The 13,226-nt window shown below is 49.8% G+C and overlaps 1 protein-coding gene across 1 annotated transcript in view; it reads left to right on the top strand.

Annotated features, from left to right (window-relative positions):
* Positions 1-13,226, top strand: part of LOC119434143 (serine/arginine repetitive matrix protein 1-like) — a 124,915-nt gene that overhangs the window by 94,207 nt on the left and 17,482 nt on the right. Inside the window, exons 10-11 of the mRNA XM_049659074.1 lie at positions 4,222-4,691; positions 12,458-12,635. Of these exons, the coding sequence (XP_049515031.1) occupies positions 4,222-4,691; positions 12,458-12,635 (648 nt within the window). The remainder of the gene's footprint in view (positions 1-4,221; positions 4,692-12,457; positions 12,636-13,226) is intronic.

Below are 13,226 nucleotides of genomic sequence, written 5' to 3'. Positions count from 1 at the left end.
TGCGCCACCAAGCTCTTGTTATTATTTTGACCAATGTCTTACCTATCATCAAAAAAAGAAAAAGAAAAAAAAAGAACGCGAGGAATTCTCATCGCCAATCTTTCTGAACCCATATTGGGAACCTTGTTTTTTTACGCCTCCGTTGCTTGTCGTCTCCCTACTTTTCTGCCACCAAACTTCTAGTCGCCTCTTGCTAAACTCTGTTGCGGGCATGATTACTATCCCCCTGCTATCGCTGAACACAAGGGCTTCAAGGAGGCCAGAAGGGCCTAAATCGACTGCTGGGCAGATATCTTCACATTCCAATAGAACGCGCTCCATCGTTTCCCTAGCTCAGGGGTGGGACTCCTGCGCCAATTGCGCCATTTTGATACGAACGCAGATTCGTGCGCCGCACTGCGCCAAACCCAGAAAATTGACCGAAACTGCGCGACGTTGCGCCAGAGCGGCTTCGGCATGTGTGCTCCGGCAGTGGCCGCGAACAGCGAACGGATTCGTTCTCGAAAAAAGAGTGCAGCCGTTCACATTCCGCAGACCGCGCGACGGTGCCTCCCGCAGTTTCTCGTAATTTTCGCGCTTGTGACACTGGACTTTTCGGCGCTTCCGGCAAGTGGCCGCCGGCGCGCGCGCGGCCACTCTCGGCTGTTGTCGCTACGGTCGGGACGGCCAGGGCGGTTGTATTTAGAGTGCTAGAATACGGTTGAGTGGGCTGAGCGGCGCGGCGCTCCTTAGCTGAGGCGGAAAACTACGAAAATAGGCTTAGGGCTCTGCGAGCGAACTAGATATTAGCAGATATTGAAGGACCCTGATATTAGGGAGGCGCGCGCGCTGCAGCGGGTTCAGCGGGCGGGTGTCTCTGTCCCTAAGGCCGGTATGACGTAAAACTATTTCAATCTGTTTTTATGCCCATAGGAGCGAGGCTTGAGTTATTTTGACCCATCACGAAGGGTCAATGCCGGATTTGGAATAAAAAGTCGCAGTTTCGCCCCAAAGGCGAAGCGGGTATTGTGGTAGCAAATTAGTAGGACAGCCATACGAAGTAAGGATAGTAGTTTTATCGGGCGTATATGCTTGTAAACATTCGCTTACTAACTAAATTACCAAGCATGGTGTCATGCGCGCACAAGCAAACACGAACACATCTGACTGGATGATCGCGGAAACTCGTTGCCAAAGCGCTCGAGTGGGGAGGCGCGGCAGTAGCAGCAAGCGAATTGACCTTCGTGCTGCGTCTCGCTTCAACGCGAAACTAAGCGGCGAAAACACAGCGCAAACGAAGCTATCAGCACTCTGTCCCCTTCGCAGATGAGGATCGCAGCCGCCGGAGTAGAAACCCCCGGCCGGTGCATTGCGCGCGGTGGAAGACGGCACGTTTCCTCCACGCTTTCTTGCCTTGAGCGCGAGATTGAGCAGGCACCGTCGGCTTTCATCGCGTGAAAGCGTCTTTCGCGCGGCTTTCACGTCGTCAGCTTTTCGTCGCGTAGACCTTCATTTCCTCATCGCGCTTCCACTCGCACATGCAGCATACGGCGCGCGGCGACCATGTTATCGCCCCCTGTACTTTATACGGAACATCACGGCGACGATGACGGCAATAATGCGCCTGCAGTGCCCATATATTTGCTATCGGAATAAAAACAGATAAGAATGGTTTTACTTGATACCAGCCCAGGGTTGATTGCGGCTCTCTGGCTCTGCGGGGACATATGGTGACTCAGAAATTGCTACCGCGTCGACTGGACCGCATTGTCTGAGCACATTTTACGCTATCATCATGAGCGTCGGCGCCGGAATATAGTTCGATCGTAGTGCTACCGATGTTTTCGGCTTTACAGGAAAGCATGCGCTGTGCCGCCGCTCGACCCATTCTTCGAAATTCTACTACGCTATGGATATACAAAGCGCGCTTCTACTACGCGCTTCGTGTTCGGTTATTCTGTCTCGTCGTGGTTTCGAAGGGCGCTGCCATATTCCGTTATGCCACCAAAATTCAGATTGGCCTGCTCCAAACTGCTTCAAAACGAAACTTTACCTGCTCCAAATCGCTCCAAAATGAAATTTAGTCTGCTCCAAGCTGCGCCAAAATGCAATTTTGTGTGCTCCAAACTGCTCCAAAACGCAATTTTACTTGCTCCAAAAATGGCTCCAAAATGACTTTGTGCAGTCCCACCCCCGCTAGCTTTACTGCAGCAAGCAGATGCTTATCTTCCTCCTTATTGTAACTCACTTTATACGTGCGCGTTCTAAGGCATGCTATCTCGCTTCGAAAAGTAAAGAGCTTCCCAAAGCTTGCGCTGCTTAGTGCGTGCGCAATCAGTGTCACCTGCCGACGCCACTACCCCCCTCCCCCCCCCCCCCCCCTGTTTTTTTTTTTTTTTTCATGGTCGTTGCTTTCTGAGGCTACCCAATGCGAATAGATATAGGAATGTTAGGAAATAGTACGTTTACAATCTATTCATGTTAGATTCCGAAAGTTGAAGCGTTTTTATTATGCACTTATTACGAATAAAAAAAAAACGAAAAGGTAAGATCCAGTCGTTTGCAGACATTACTTAACTAAAGAAGGTGTTCGTGCCACTTACATAATGTTGTGTTAACTGTCTTTCCACTCACGGATGTATAGTTATGTACGTACGCACGCACGCACGCAGGCGAGCACAAGCGCGCGCTCGTACACTTCTTAGTTGGCGGTAATGAGTTATAGGTTGTTCACGGAGCCCGGGCATTGAGATTGGAGCTATATCAGGCTATTTCAGCATCGATGAATCCAGCGCTACAAGAATTTGGTCTCGGCGGGGTGCTATAGGTGCTGCTGTCTATATCTGGACGACTTTACAGCCTCAGGGTTGACCTTGAGGGTCTTGCCATGTATGAGTGGAACCCGTTTCTGGGAGCGATGAAAGTGCCCGCGTACTTGACAATGGCCCCCAAGCCCGTACACCGCCTGCAGCACCACGAATATAGATTCACAGCTAATGAGGCGATAACTACGCTCTCGCATCTAGGGACTAACGGCACGCGTCTATCATGGTTGTAATTTGGGCATGCTGGTATACGTCAGTATGAAGGCATTTAGCGTAATGCAACTGTATAGTACATGGACGCAGAACACGTGCGCGTATACGTCCTGTTCTTCCCCTGCGTCCATGAACTATAGTTGTGCTGCGCTGAACGCCTTCGTGACACGCGTCTGTGTTCTATGTCGTCTCTCTGTGTGTGTGTTGTTTAATGCACGTATAAGTCGTAATGCGAGATTCGTTATATTACGCCTCGATTCCTGATTATGATGATAAGGATAGACGCCGAGTTGTGTTGTTCGATGGCGCGTTTGGTGTGCAAGCGTAGCTGTGTGCGTGTGTGTGTGTGTGGGGGGGGGGGGGGGGGGCGGTGTCTTGGCTGATAGGAGGGTAGGGCCGCATCTGACTAGGATTTCCAGTCTACACGAACTTATACGCCCACGCACCTTATACAGTCGAACCCGCATATATGGGATCCGCATATAACGAATTATTGTGTACAACGAACAACACTAAATTCCCCTTAAAATTATTGTACAAAATTTTTATTTTATATATCGAATTACCTATATGTCGAGATTTTTGTGGTCCCCTTAAGATTTGATATATCCCGGGTTCGACTGTATACGCTCAATATACTCGGGGGCCTGCGCGCTTCTCAAGGTGGCCAGCTACCCTAAACGGAAGTTCCGATTGCTTGAGGGGAGCTTACAAAAGTAAACGAGACGGGAGTATTAGCATATCTGTAGGGGCGTGGTCGTCGCGTCTTTCTTCGCCCGTCGGGGAAACAGTTGCGAGGGCGTTCTATAAAGGCGCGACCCGCCGTGGTTGCTCAGTGGCTATGGTGTTGGGCTGCTGAGCACGATGTCGCGGGATCGAATCCCGGCCACGGCGGCCGCATTTCGATGGGGGCGAAATGCGAAAACACCCGTGTACTTAGATTTAGGTGCACGTTAAAGAACCCCAGGTGGTCCAAATTTCCGGAGTTCCCCCACCACGGCGTGCCTCATAATCAGATCGTGGTTTTGGCACGTAAAACCCCATAATTTAATTTTATAAAGGCGCGCGAAGTTACGCTTAATTGTGCATGCGGTTCCCGCACGACCACCTGCGACGTCAACGTGCGCAGGCTGATATGCGCGGGAGCGAGGCGCAACCTATAGCGTCGCCGCGCGCATTTGTTCGCGTGTCCGTGTACGCGCAGCGAGTCCGGCATCTAGCCTGCTGCCTGACTCCCCCAGGGGGCAGCAGCAGCAGCAGCCGTGGCGCGAGGAAGAAGAAGGAGAGCGTCTCGGCGAACCGGAAGAAGAAGACGTCGAAGAAGCCACGGACGTCGTCGCCAGCGTCGGGCACTGGCAGCCGGGTGGCGACAACAACGCCGCCGCCGCCGCCGCCGCCGCCAACATTCCGGGCACTTCAGCCTCGTCGTTTCTGGTGCCGTGGAACCGGCCCGCAGCCGCGCAGGCTGGTCCGCGTCTAGCGCCGGAGCCGGCGCCCTGGGTCTCCTCCTCCGCCTCCACCTTCTCCTGTTCCTCCTGGCCGGCAGGGGGCTGTCGCAATGCCGGAGCCCGGGGCCGCTGTCAGGGCTGCCACCGCGTGGGGAAGAAGAGCGCCGCTGCTGCCGACGCCTGCTGCGGCGATTGCGGCAGCGCGGCCAGTGCAACGTTCCATCAGGTTTGGCGTGCCGGACGTTTATTGCCCGGTTTCCAGCGAACTTGTTGCTGTCCTAGTTGGTATACAGTGAACGACACACTTTTACGGAACACGAGATCTGAGGAAAAAGCTGGACATCTGCGCAGCCTCACAGCGCAACCTAGTACTCGCATTTGCAGCCTCTACCAGTGTATGCGAACAACATTATGATGTTCGGTTTTAATGACTGGTGTTACAGGCTGCTCGGAAATTGATCGTTTTATGAGATCCTGTGGTCCGTAAACTTTTGTGGTTGACTGTACCTATTCATGTCGGTAAAGATGGCGCAAGACAATTCGACAAATAAGAAGAAGACAGGATAGGTGCCTCCTGTCGCCTGCTCTTGCTTGTCGTCTTGTATTTTTGTGTCATTTCTAACCAAGTGTAACGAACGGGCTTATGCGCTCAGGATAGTTCGATACATCGGGTAATTCGATACACCGAAGCTCGCTTATAGCGAACATCAACAAAATTTGGTGACGCATTCGTTATGTGCGGATCTGTTATCTCTATCCAGCGAAGAAAAGAAGCAAAGAAGGAATCGTAGATAACAGAACAACGCCGTGGTAAGCGGTTAATATTTGCCTCTGTTTAAACTGTTTCTTAGCGTGACCTAAAATATAGTTCTCGATGCGCTAGATTGTGTAGACCTGCACCAGTTCATTTTCCTCAATGTCGGCAGTGGTGCCGGAGTACCACTTCCAGCTGAAGTGTCGGGCGGCGCCCCGATTTCGCTAGTATCCAATGCCGAGTTAATTAACAGGGAGTTATTGTGCGTGCGTATCGGTCGGTTTGTTTCGCTTTTTCGATATAGAGAATAATTCGCCTTATACAGCTCGAGAATCTTGCTGCCAAAATCACAACGGCTTGTGGGGTAACGCCAGACAGCTGACAATATCGCTGTTGAGCGCCACTCTTGTGCATAGATAGAAAAAAATATAAAAAAAGAAGGAAAGAAAGGCAATAGAAATGCCTGCATTAGATATGTTACACATATTAGCCGTTACATACAAAGAAAAGTCGACGCTGGTATTTGTCCCAAAGAACAGCGTCGACTGTAATCGCCTGTCTACCTATGTCGTCTCCTTCGCAGCCCCTGCACCCGTTGAAGTCTGCAATTCAGGGACTTTTGTGATGAAGCGTACCTGCTCTTATACTTTCCTATTGCTGTTCACACCCCCACTCCCCTCTGTAACGCCTTGCGGTGAATAAGTAAATGAATAAATAAATAAAAGTGCAGCATATTAACAATGACACAACTAAGAAATCAATCAGAAAATCGCGCAATATAAATTTAGCTCGTCCGCGACTGCAGCTGGAAAATATCTCTTCTGGCACTTTGTTAAGAGGAAGCTTTAGCTCAGGCGCTCCTGTCTAATTACATGGGAAAGGAGAAATAGTTTGTCTGTGCAACCACTGCGCCAATTTCGATAAGGTTTGTTGCATATAAAACGAAAAGCTAAAATCTAGTGGCAGTTGGTTGTGAATTATCGATTTTTAGACCGTCAGTATTTGAATACAAATTCTCGAAAATTGCAAGTTTTCTGAAAACTAAACGATCGAGTTTTTAACCTCTGTAACTCTGCAATGAAAAACAATATCACAGTTTTCTAAATTGAACATAATAGTGCATCTAAAGCGGGCGAAATTTATGTATTACACATGGCTCTGAATTGAATTGTGGTGTTTTGCGTGCCAAAACGACGATTTGATTATGATGCACGCTCTAATGCGGCACTCCGGAGTAATTTGGACCACCAGGGGGGATCTTTATCGTGTCCCCATGGCACGGGACACGGGCGTTTTTGAATTTCGCGCCCACGGAAGTGCGGCCGCCACGGTCGCGATTTGATCCCGCGGCCTCGTTGCTTAGCAACGCAACACCATAGCCTCTAAGCCACCGCAGCAGGTGACGTGACTCTCAAATATACCACTACTATGCGAGTAAGACTCTTGCAACACTCTTTTATACATTGTAACAAAATGGTGTAATATATAAATTGACATATCAAATTTGTCTGCTTTGGATGCCCTAACGGATGCCGTTTACTGAACTGCGATATCTGTACTTGGTGCAGAGATGCGAATTTGTAAACTTCGTGTTTCTATTCCTTTTTTCACGCTTACAAACATTTGAAAATTCGTTTTAAAAGGTCCAGGCCATTAATCAGAATTTTGTTTCTCAAGTGCAACAAATTTAATTCAAATGGGCCCCGTGGTCGTGTCGTAAAAGCATTTCTGCGTTTTACATGTGTTTGAATAAGCGAAGTCGGAGTTGGGCCCGAGCTAAATAAAGATAGAGAAAGGTAAAGGAAAGACAGGGAGGTTACCCAGAGATTATCTACGGTTGGCTACCCTGTACCGGGGGAGGGGTGAAGGGATGCGAAAGGAGAGGGAGAAGAAAAATAAGTAAAAAAAAAGGAAAGAAGAAAATCACACACACAAAACAGAAATGTTTCTCCGGGCACTGTCACGATGTCTGCGAAGGCGTTCTCGTGTTGGATAGTGTCAACGTTTCATCCTACGTCACACAGTGTAGAGTCACAATTTCTCACTGAGTCCGGTGTACTTTAAGTAACGCAGCAGTGCCTTCAGGGCGGCTCGCGCCGTTGTTTGTGTAGGCCAGTTTCCAAGGATGTCGTTTTCTGTTATTGGGCGTCTGTCCAGTTTATCTATTGTCGCTGAGAGAGCTGCTCTCTGCGGGTTGAAATGAGGGCACTCGCAAATAAGGTGTGCGATTGTTTCGTTGCACCCGCAGGATTCACAAAGTGTGCTATTGGCCATTCCGATAAGAAAGGAGTACGCATTTGAAAATGCTACTCCACGCCGTAGACAGACTAGAAGTGCGAGCTAAATAAAGCTTGCTCTTAAAACAGAAGGCACGTATACTATTTTCTAATACGTTTTTCATGGTAGTATTGTACAACGAAAAGATAAAACACACACACACACACACTTGCACACACACACACACACACTTGCACACACACACACACTTGCACACACACACACACACTTGCACACTCACACACCCACACACACACGCACACGCACACACACACATACGCACGCACGCACGCACGCGCGAAATAATAGACGGGATACGGCACAATCTTTTACTTCAACGTATCGTTTTATTTGGAACGGGGCACAAATACATTAATATATTAAATCACAGGTGACTTGGCAACGCAAAGGTTATTGCGAAAAGCCGACAATAGCGGGTCAATTCGGATTGTCAACAGGTGTAGCCCTCGGAAGGATGGGCGAAAAAGCAAAAAAAAAAAAAAAAGCATGGAGAAAGTAGGCATGATCGCTCATGATGGTGGCCGGTTATTACCGGCGCTGCATGTGTTACACCGGGGCCTAATGAGCGCCATACCGGTCACTCTCCTATACAGAGGCCTCCATTTCACCCTCTTCTCCGTCGCTCGTTCGTTGCTCATTCTGCCTTGCAAAGTCTTTAAAACTTGAGACGAAATCACCCAGCGAGCGCACACCGCTAATTAAAAATGGATTCGCGGGCACCTCGTGGGAGAGATTGCAGCTGCCACTTAGCTACCACTAAAAGAAAGAAAGAAGAGAAAGGTCTGTGCAAGTTCTTCGCCCTGACACTCGTGTTTCTTGAGGGCCGAACGACTTAGAAGAGAAGGGCCGCTTAAAATGGCGGTTGAACACCTTGAGCATCAGCGAACTGTCCTCCTGGACCAATAGACCTTTCCATGATAAAAGTCTATGTCTAGCAAGTCCCCTTGGACTGTTGTGCATAGGAACGAAGCTCTGCCGAGGCCAGCGCAGAAAGTTCTCGTGACAGCGGAAAGCGAAATTGACCGGGTCTCATAGTGCCGTTGCCTGGAATTATGGATGTAACTTTATACCATGCGATCCATTCGAGAGTGTGAGTGAAAGCTTCTGCATCCAGTGGCAGCGAGTATCAGAGCGTGACGCTGACAGTAAGCCAGAACGCCTGCGTTGCTTCATTCCATCTAATAGCTCATTGTGGTAAAATTCAACGAGACATCAATAACGCCGTCAGTCAAAACAAAAAGAAAACCTCACAGTTTCGCCCGAAAGGCGAAGCATCGATTGCGATAGCAAATTAGTAGACAACTATACGAAGCAAGGATTGTAGTTTAATGGGCCGTATAAAGTTGTAAACATTCGCTTACTAACTAAACAGACAAGCACGGTGTCACGCGCGCACAGGTAAACATGAACACATCTCGCTCGATGACCACGGAAAGTCGCTGTGAAAACGCCGGAGTGAGAAAGCGCGCCAGCAGCAGCGGGCAAATTGACCTTCGCGCGGTCTCTCGTCTCGATTCAACGCGAACTAAACGTCGAAAGCACAGAGCATACGAAGCTACCGGCACCCGGCGAATGCACTTTGTCCCCATAGCAGGTCGCTTTGTAGATGAAGCCCGCGCGGGCGGCCACTTCGCCCAAGTCGCAGATCGCTTTCAAGATACGGGCGCGCGGCCGCGATGGGAGCAGCAGCCGACGGAGCATAACCCCCCTCCCTCCCTCCCTCCCTCCCTCCATCCCTTCCTCTCCTTCTCCGTCACCTATAGCCCCCGTGCCTCGCGTGCGAAACACCGCGCGCTTCCGGCCTGCCTTCCTACCGCGCGCGCGCTACATTGTGCCGCGATTGCCGGCTCACCCTCGTACGCTTTCACTCGCACGCACGCCGCACGCGCGTACGGCGCGTGGCGACGATTTTATCGCCATTGGACTTTATACTGAACCTCACGGCGACGACGACGGCGACGGCATATATGCGCGTGGAGTGTACCGTATAATTGCTATCGCATAAAACTTCTTGAACAATGCCTGACGGGAGTTTATTTGAAGTTTCATTATACTGGCTCAGTCAGGTTTGAAAATGCATTGAATTTGATTCGAATCAAGGATAGCTAAATAAAACGACAACGGAAATTCAATAATAATTTTTGTAGGGTGAGACAAAGGCACTTGCGGCAACTTCTTCAGCAGCTTTTGAGACGGGGCGCATCTGCGCTCGTAACAGTCCAGAGGGCATTATGGTAACGCCTATACGATGCTCTCGTTGGAAAAGTCTATACGAGTACCGGACTAGGTGTTAGTGCAAAATGTTTTGCAGTCTCGAAAGGCAGGTCGGGTCCCGATCAACTGAATTGTTTTTCAATAGATTTTCAATTCACAGAAGCAAAGGTCTTGGGAGCCTGGCCTCTGAGCTCATCAGCCAGAAAGCCATTCGAGCCTTTCTGCAGTGCCTGAAGACTACAGACTTGAGTGCCCGACTTTAGATATGCTGCACCTGCCTTAGTGCATGTGAAAGTGCGATTGAGACTCGTGTCTTCTCTCTCTCTTGCTTTCACTCCCCCAACCGTGTAGGGTAGCAAACTGGACAAAGTCTGGTTAACCTCCCTGCCCTTCCTTCCTCCCTTCTTTCTCCCTCTCTTATGTGAAACGAAACAGCCGACAAATGCGGACACCCTTGCATCGTTGATGCCCCTCTTTAATTATGCAAGCGCCAGAATATCCGAACGCTTTTCTAGAAAGAAACCTGCTTGTGGCTAATTTACTTGTTTCGACTGGGAATGCATGTTGCGTTGTGCCTTTCTCAGTAACGGCGCATGCTCCACGAATAAGGGCCGCCCTCCCTCCTCATGCATTTCTGTATTACGCCCGCGCTCACGTGATGTGAACCTCTGCAAGAAGACGCCGAGCGCCAGGTCACGAGGCGTCCCCTAACATCAAAGTGCAAAGTAATTAAGAGGCACATTGCGAACGATGGTGCTTGAATTCGGTTACAGTGCCTTCTTCATTCGATGCGAATGACCGTTTCGTATTTGGCGCGCGACGCTGTGCAGGGAAGCTACGCAAGAAGTTCGGTCATCAAGATGTGTCACTCCGCGCGTTTCTTCGTGAAGTCTCGTGGTAACACATGCTTGCGCGAGCCTGTGCGTAATGTTGTCGTGACAGGCTGCTAATGAAAAACCCGAAAAACGGAAGAATGACCCAGAACAATGTATTAACATCCTTACAACACAGTTTGTTCATTATTAGGGATTGATTTTATTGCGATAGCAATTATATGGACACTCCAAAGCAGATTTCTGCCGTCGTCGTCGCCGTCGCCGTTGCCGTGAGGTTCCGTATGACGTCAATGGAGATGAAATCGTCGCCGCGCGCCGCCGAACGCTGTATCTGCGAGTGAAAGGGCGCGAGGGACGCGCTCTTTCACGGGTAGTGAACCCACGGCGGAGAACAAACGCGCTTTCTGCGCCGTGCTTCCTTAAGGGCTGCAGAAGTAGGCGTCTCTTTCCTCCTTTACATTCACCATATATGTAGAGCAAACGCGCCTTCTTCCGACGCGCGAAAGGCGGTGGGGGGGGGGGGGGAGGGGGAGGGAAGGGAGGTGACGTTTAGCTGTGGCACCAAGTGCCTATTTATATCAGAGGCTCCTGCAACAGTCGGCAACGCCGCACGCATTTTGTGCGAACGCGGGCATAACGCCGACGGCGTTGACATTAGTTCTGCGTGTTGCCGGTGCTGCTGCATGTCCAAGTTTATACAGCTGATAAAGCTACTATCATTACTCCGTATAGCTCTCTACAAATTTGCTATCGCAATTGATGCTTCGCCTTTCAGGTGAAACTGCGACCACTTTTTTTTTTCATTTATTAATGAGCTTTAGTACAGATCGCTTTCACATAATGGCTGGCAAGAAACACCAAACTATTTTTGTTGCGATCGCAGCTATGCTGCAAGAATTGTTGTTAGCCTCCATGGCGCATGAACGCTGTGTTTGAAACGCAGTATAGGCCGTCGCTGCTGTCGTGGGGGCCCGCCATGTCACCAGGCGTCTCTTACTCATTAGAAGAAAGTAGCAGTGTGTTCTCGGTAGAGCTGAGATTCGAACCCAGTACCTTCTGCATTCGAGGTGTAGTCTTTGACATTATGCCGTCGCTGTTGTCACGGTGGCCGCCTCGCGCTGGCGTCTCCATATGTACTCTCCGGCGCAGCTTGAGATCTATGCCAAGCTCAGCTTGCTCCTCTTTGAGGGGCAACACGGTTAGAGAAATCCATGTACTGCCCACTGTTCTTATGGTAGCGGAACTTTCTCTGCAATATCATTTGTCGGCGAGTTATATGCGCTGAGGGTTCTATGGATTTTTTGTGTCTGTCAACAGATCGGCGTGTTCGGAAACTCAGCTCCCGAATTTGATGCAAAATCGCTTCATTCTGTGCAAAAGCTTAAACGTCTCATCACTTGGATATGCATTTTCAGTAGATTAATTATCAATAGGCACCATTTTCAAAATCAGTAGACTCTCAGGTAGATTATAAGGGTTTCTCAAAAATTTGAGAAATTTTTGGTCGAGCGTACACGTGGTCGACGCGGGTCTGTGCGACCCGCGTCGACCATGTGTACGCTCGCAATGCACTCTCTTTGTCGTCGATCCAAGCGCTTGCGTGCCTAGTTTCCGTCCACTCTTCCGGCGTGGTGGTCCCGTCGTGCTTGTCTAGTTTCCTCCGGCTCCCTGAGATGGCGGTAGTCTTGCACGTGAATGTATATGCCGCCGATCAAGACCGCCTATCAAAATAGAAGTCTTTGTGCGAAAGGGAAATAAAATGTGCTTACACCTTTGATCTAAATTGTGTGTCACCTCTTATGTCGTGTGCTAAAGTGCTTCGCTGGTAATCCACCTACGCCGCAGTGGAATGGCGCGTGATTTTTTTTTTTTTTTTTTTTTTTTTTGCAGTTGGCGCGAGGGGGCGTACCTGCCGACGGCGCCAGCTCCCGCTCGGCCTTCCATGCCGTCCTTGTCCGGCCGGTCGTCGTGGCGAGCTCTTCCACCGTCAACGGTGTCAATGTTTTCGGGAACACTGCGAGCGCCACCTCCTCCGCGCGCGCCACCACCGGATTGGCAGCGCCCAGCCGTACGCAAGATAGGCTGCTCGCTGTTGATTTCTCTCTCGAAACACACCGCTCGGGCGCTCTCGAGCGGGAACCTCGTGAAACACATTTTTTTCCCGACAAGTATTCCCCGCGACGTCGCGTGCCGTCGACGGGTCGATTTCATGCTCCGCCATTGGCTACGCCGTTATTAAGGTCAAAGCCTTAGATATGGCTCATAGGTCGAAAAATCCGACAACCGTCCGGGGTTATGGCGCCGAAATTCAAGTGACGTCTCAGACACATTAAATGGCACGATAACTGATTAGAGATGATACGTTTAGTTGTGAATTAAGTGCTTCAAGTGTTAAATGTGAATCTAAGGTAAATTACGTGAACGAAAAAGTGAATTGAGTGAAGTAAAGTGAATTAACGCTAATCTAAGGTGAAAGAAGTGAATCAAATGTTAATTAACGATAATTCAAGGTGAAAGTCAATCAAATGTTAATTATGTGTCTGCCATGTCTACCGCGACCAATCATACCTTGCCTGCGTTTACATCCGGTTACGCGCTTCATGGGAAAAACCCGTGCGATGACGTGACGCCTCATATAAAGCGCGGCGCGGAGGCGGCG

Source organism: Dermacentor silvarum, chromosome 11 (genome assembly GCF_013339745.2).
Source record: "Dermacentor silvarum isolate Dsil-2018 chromosome 11, BIME_Dsil_1.4, whole genome shotgun sequence".
Classification (NCBI taxonomy): Eukaryota; Metazoa; Arthropoda; class Arachnida; order Ixodida; family Ixodidae; genus Dermacentor; species Dermacentor silvarum.
Note: the sequence above shows the minus strand (reverse complement) of the source record. Positions and strands in the feature narration are given on the sequence as shown.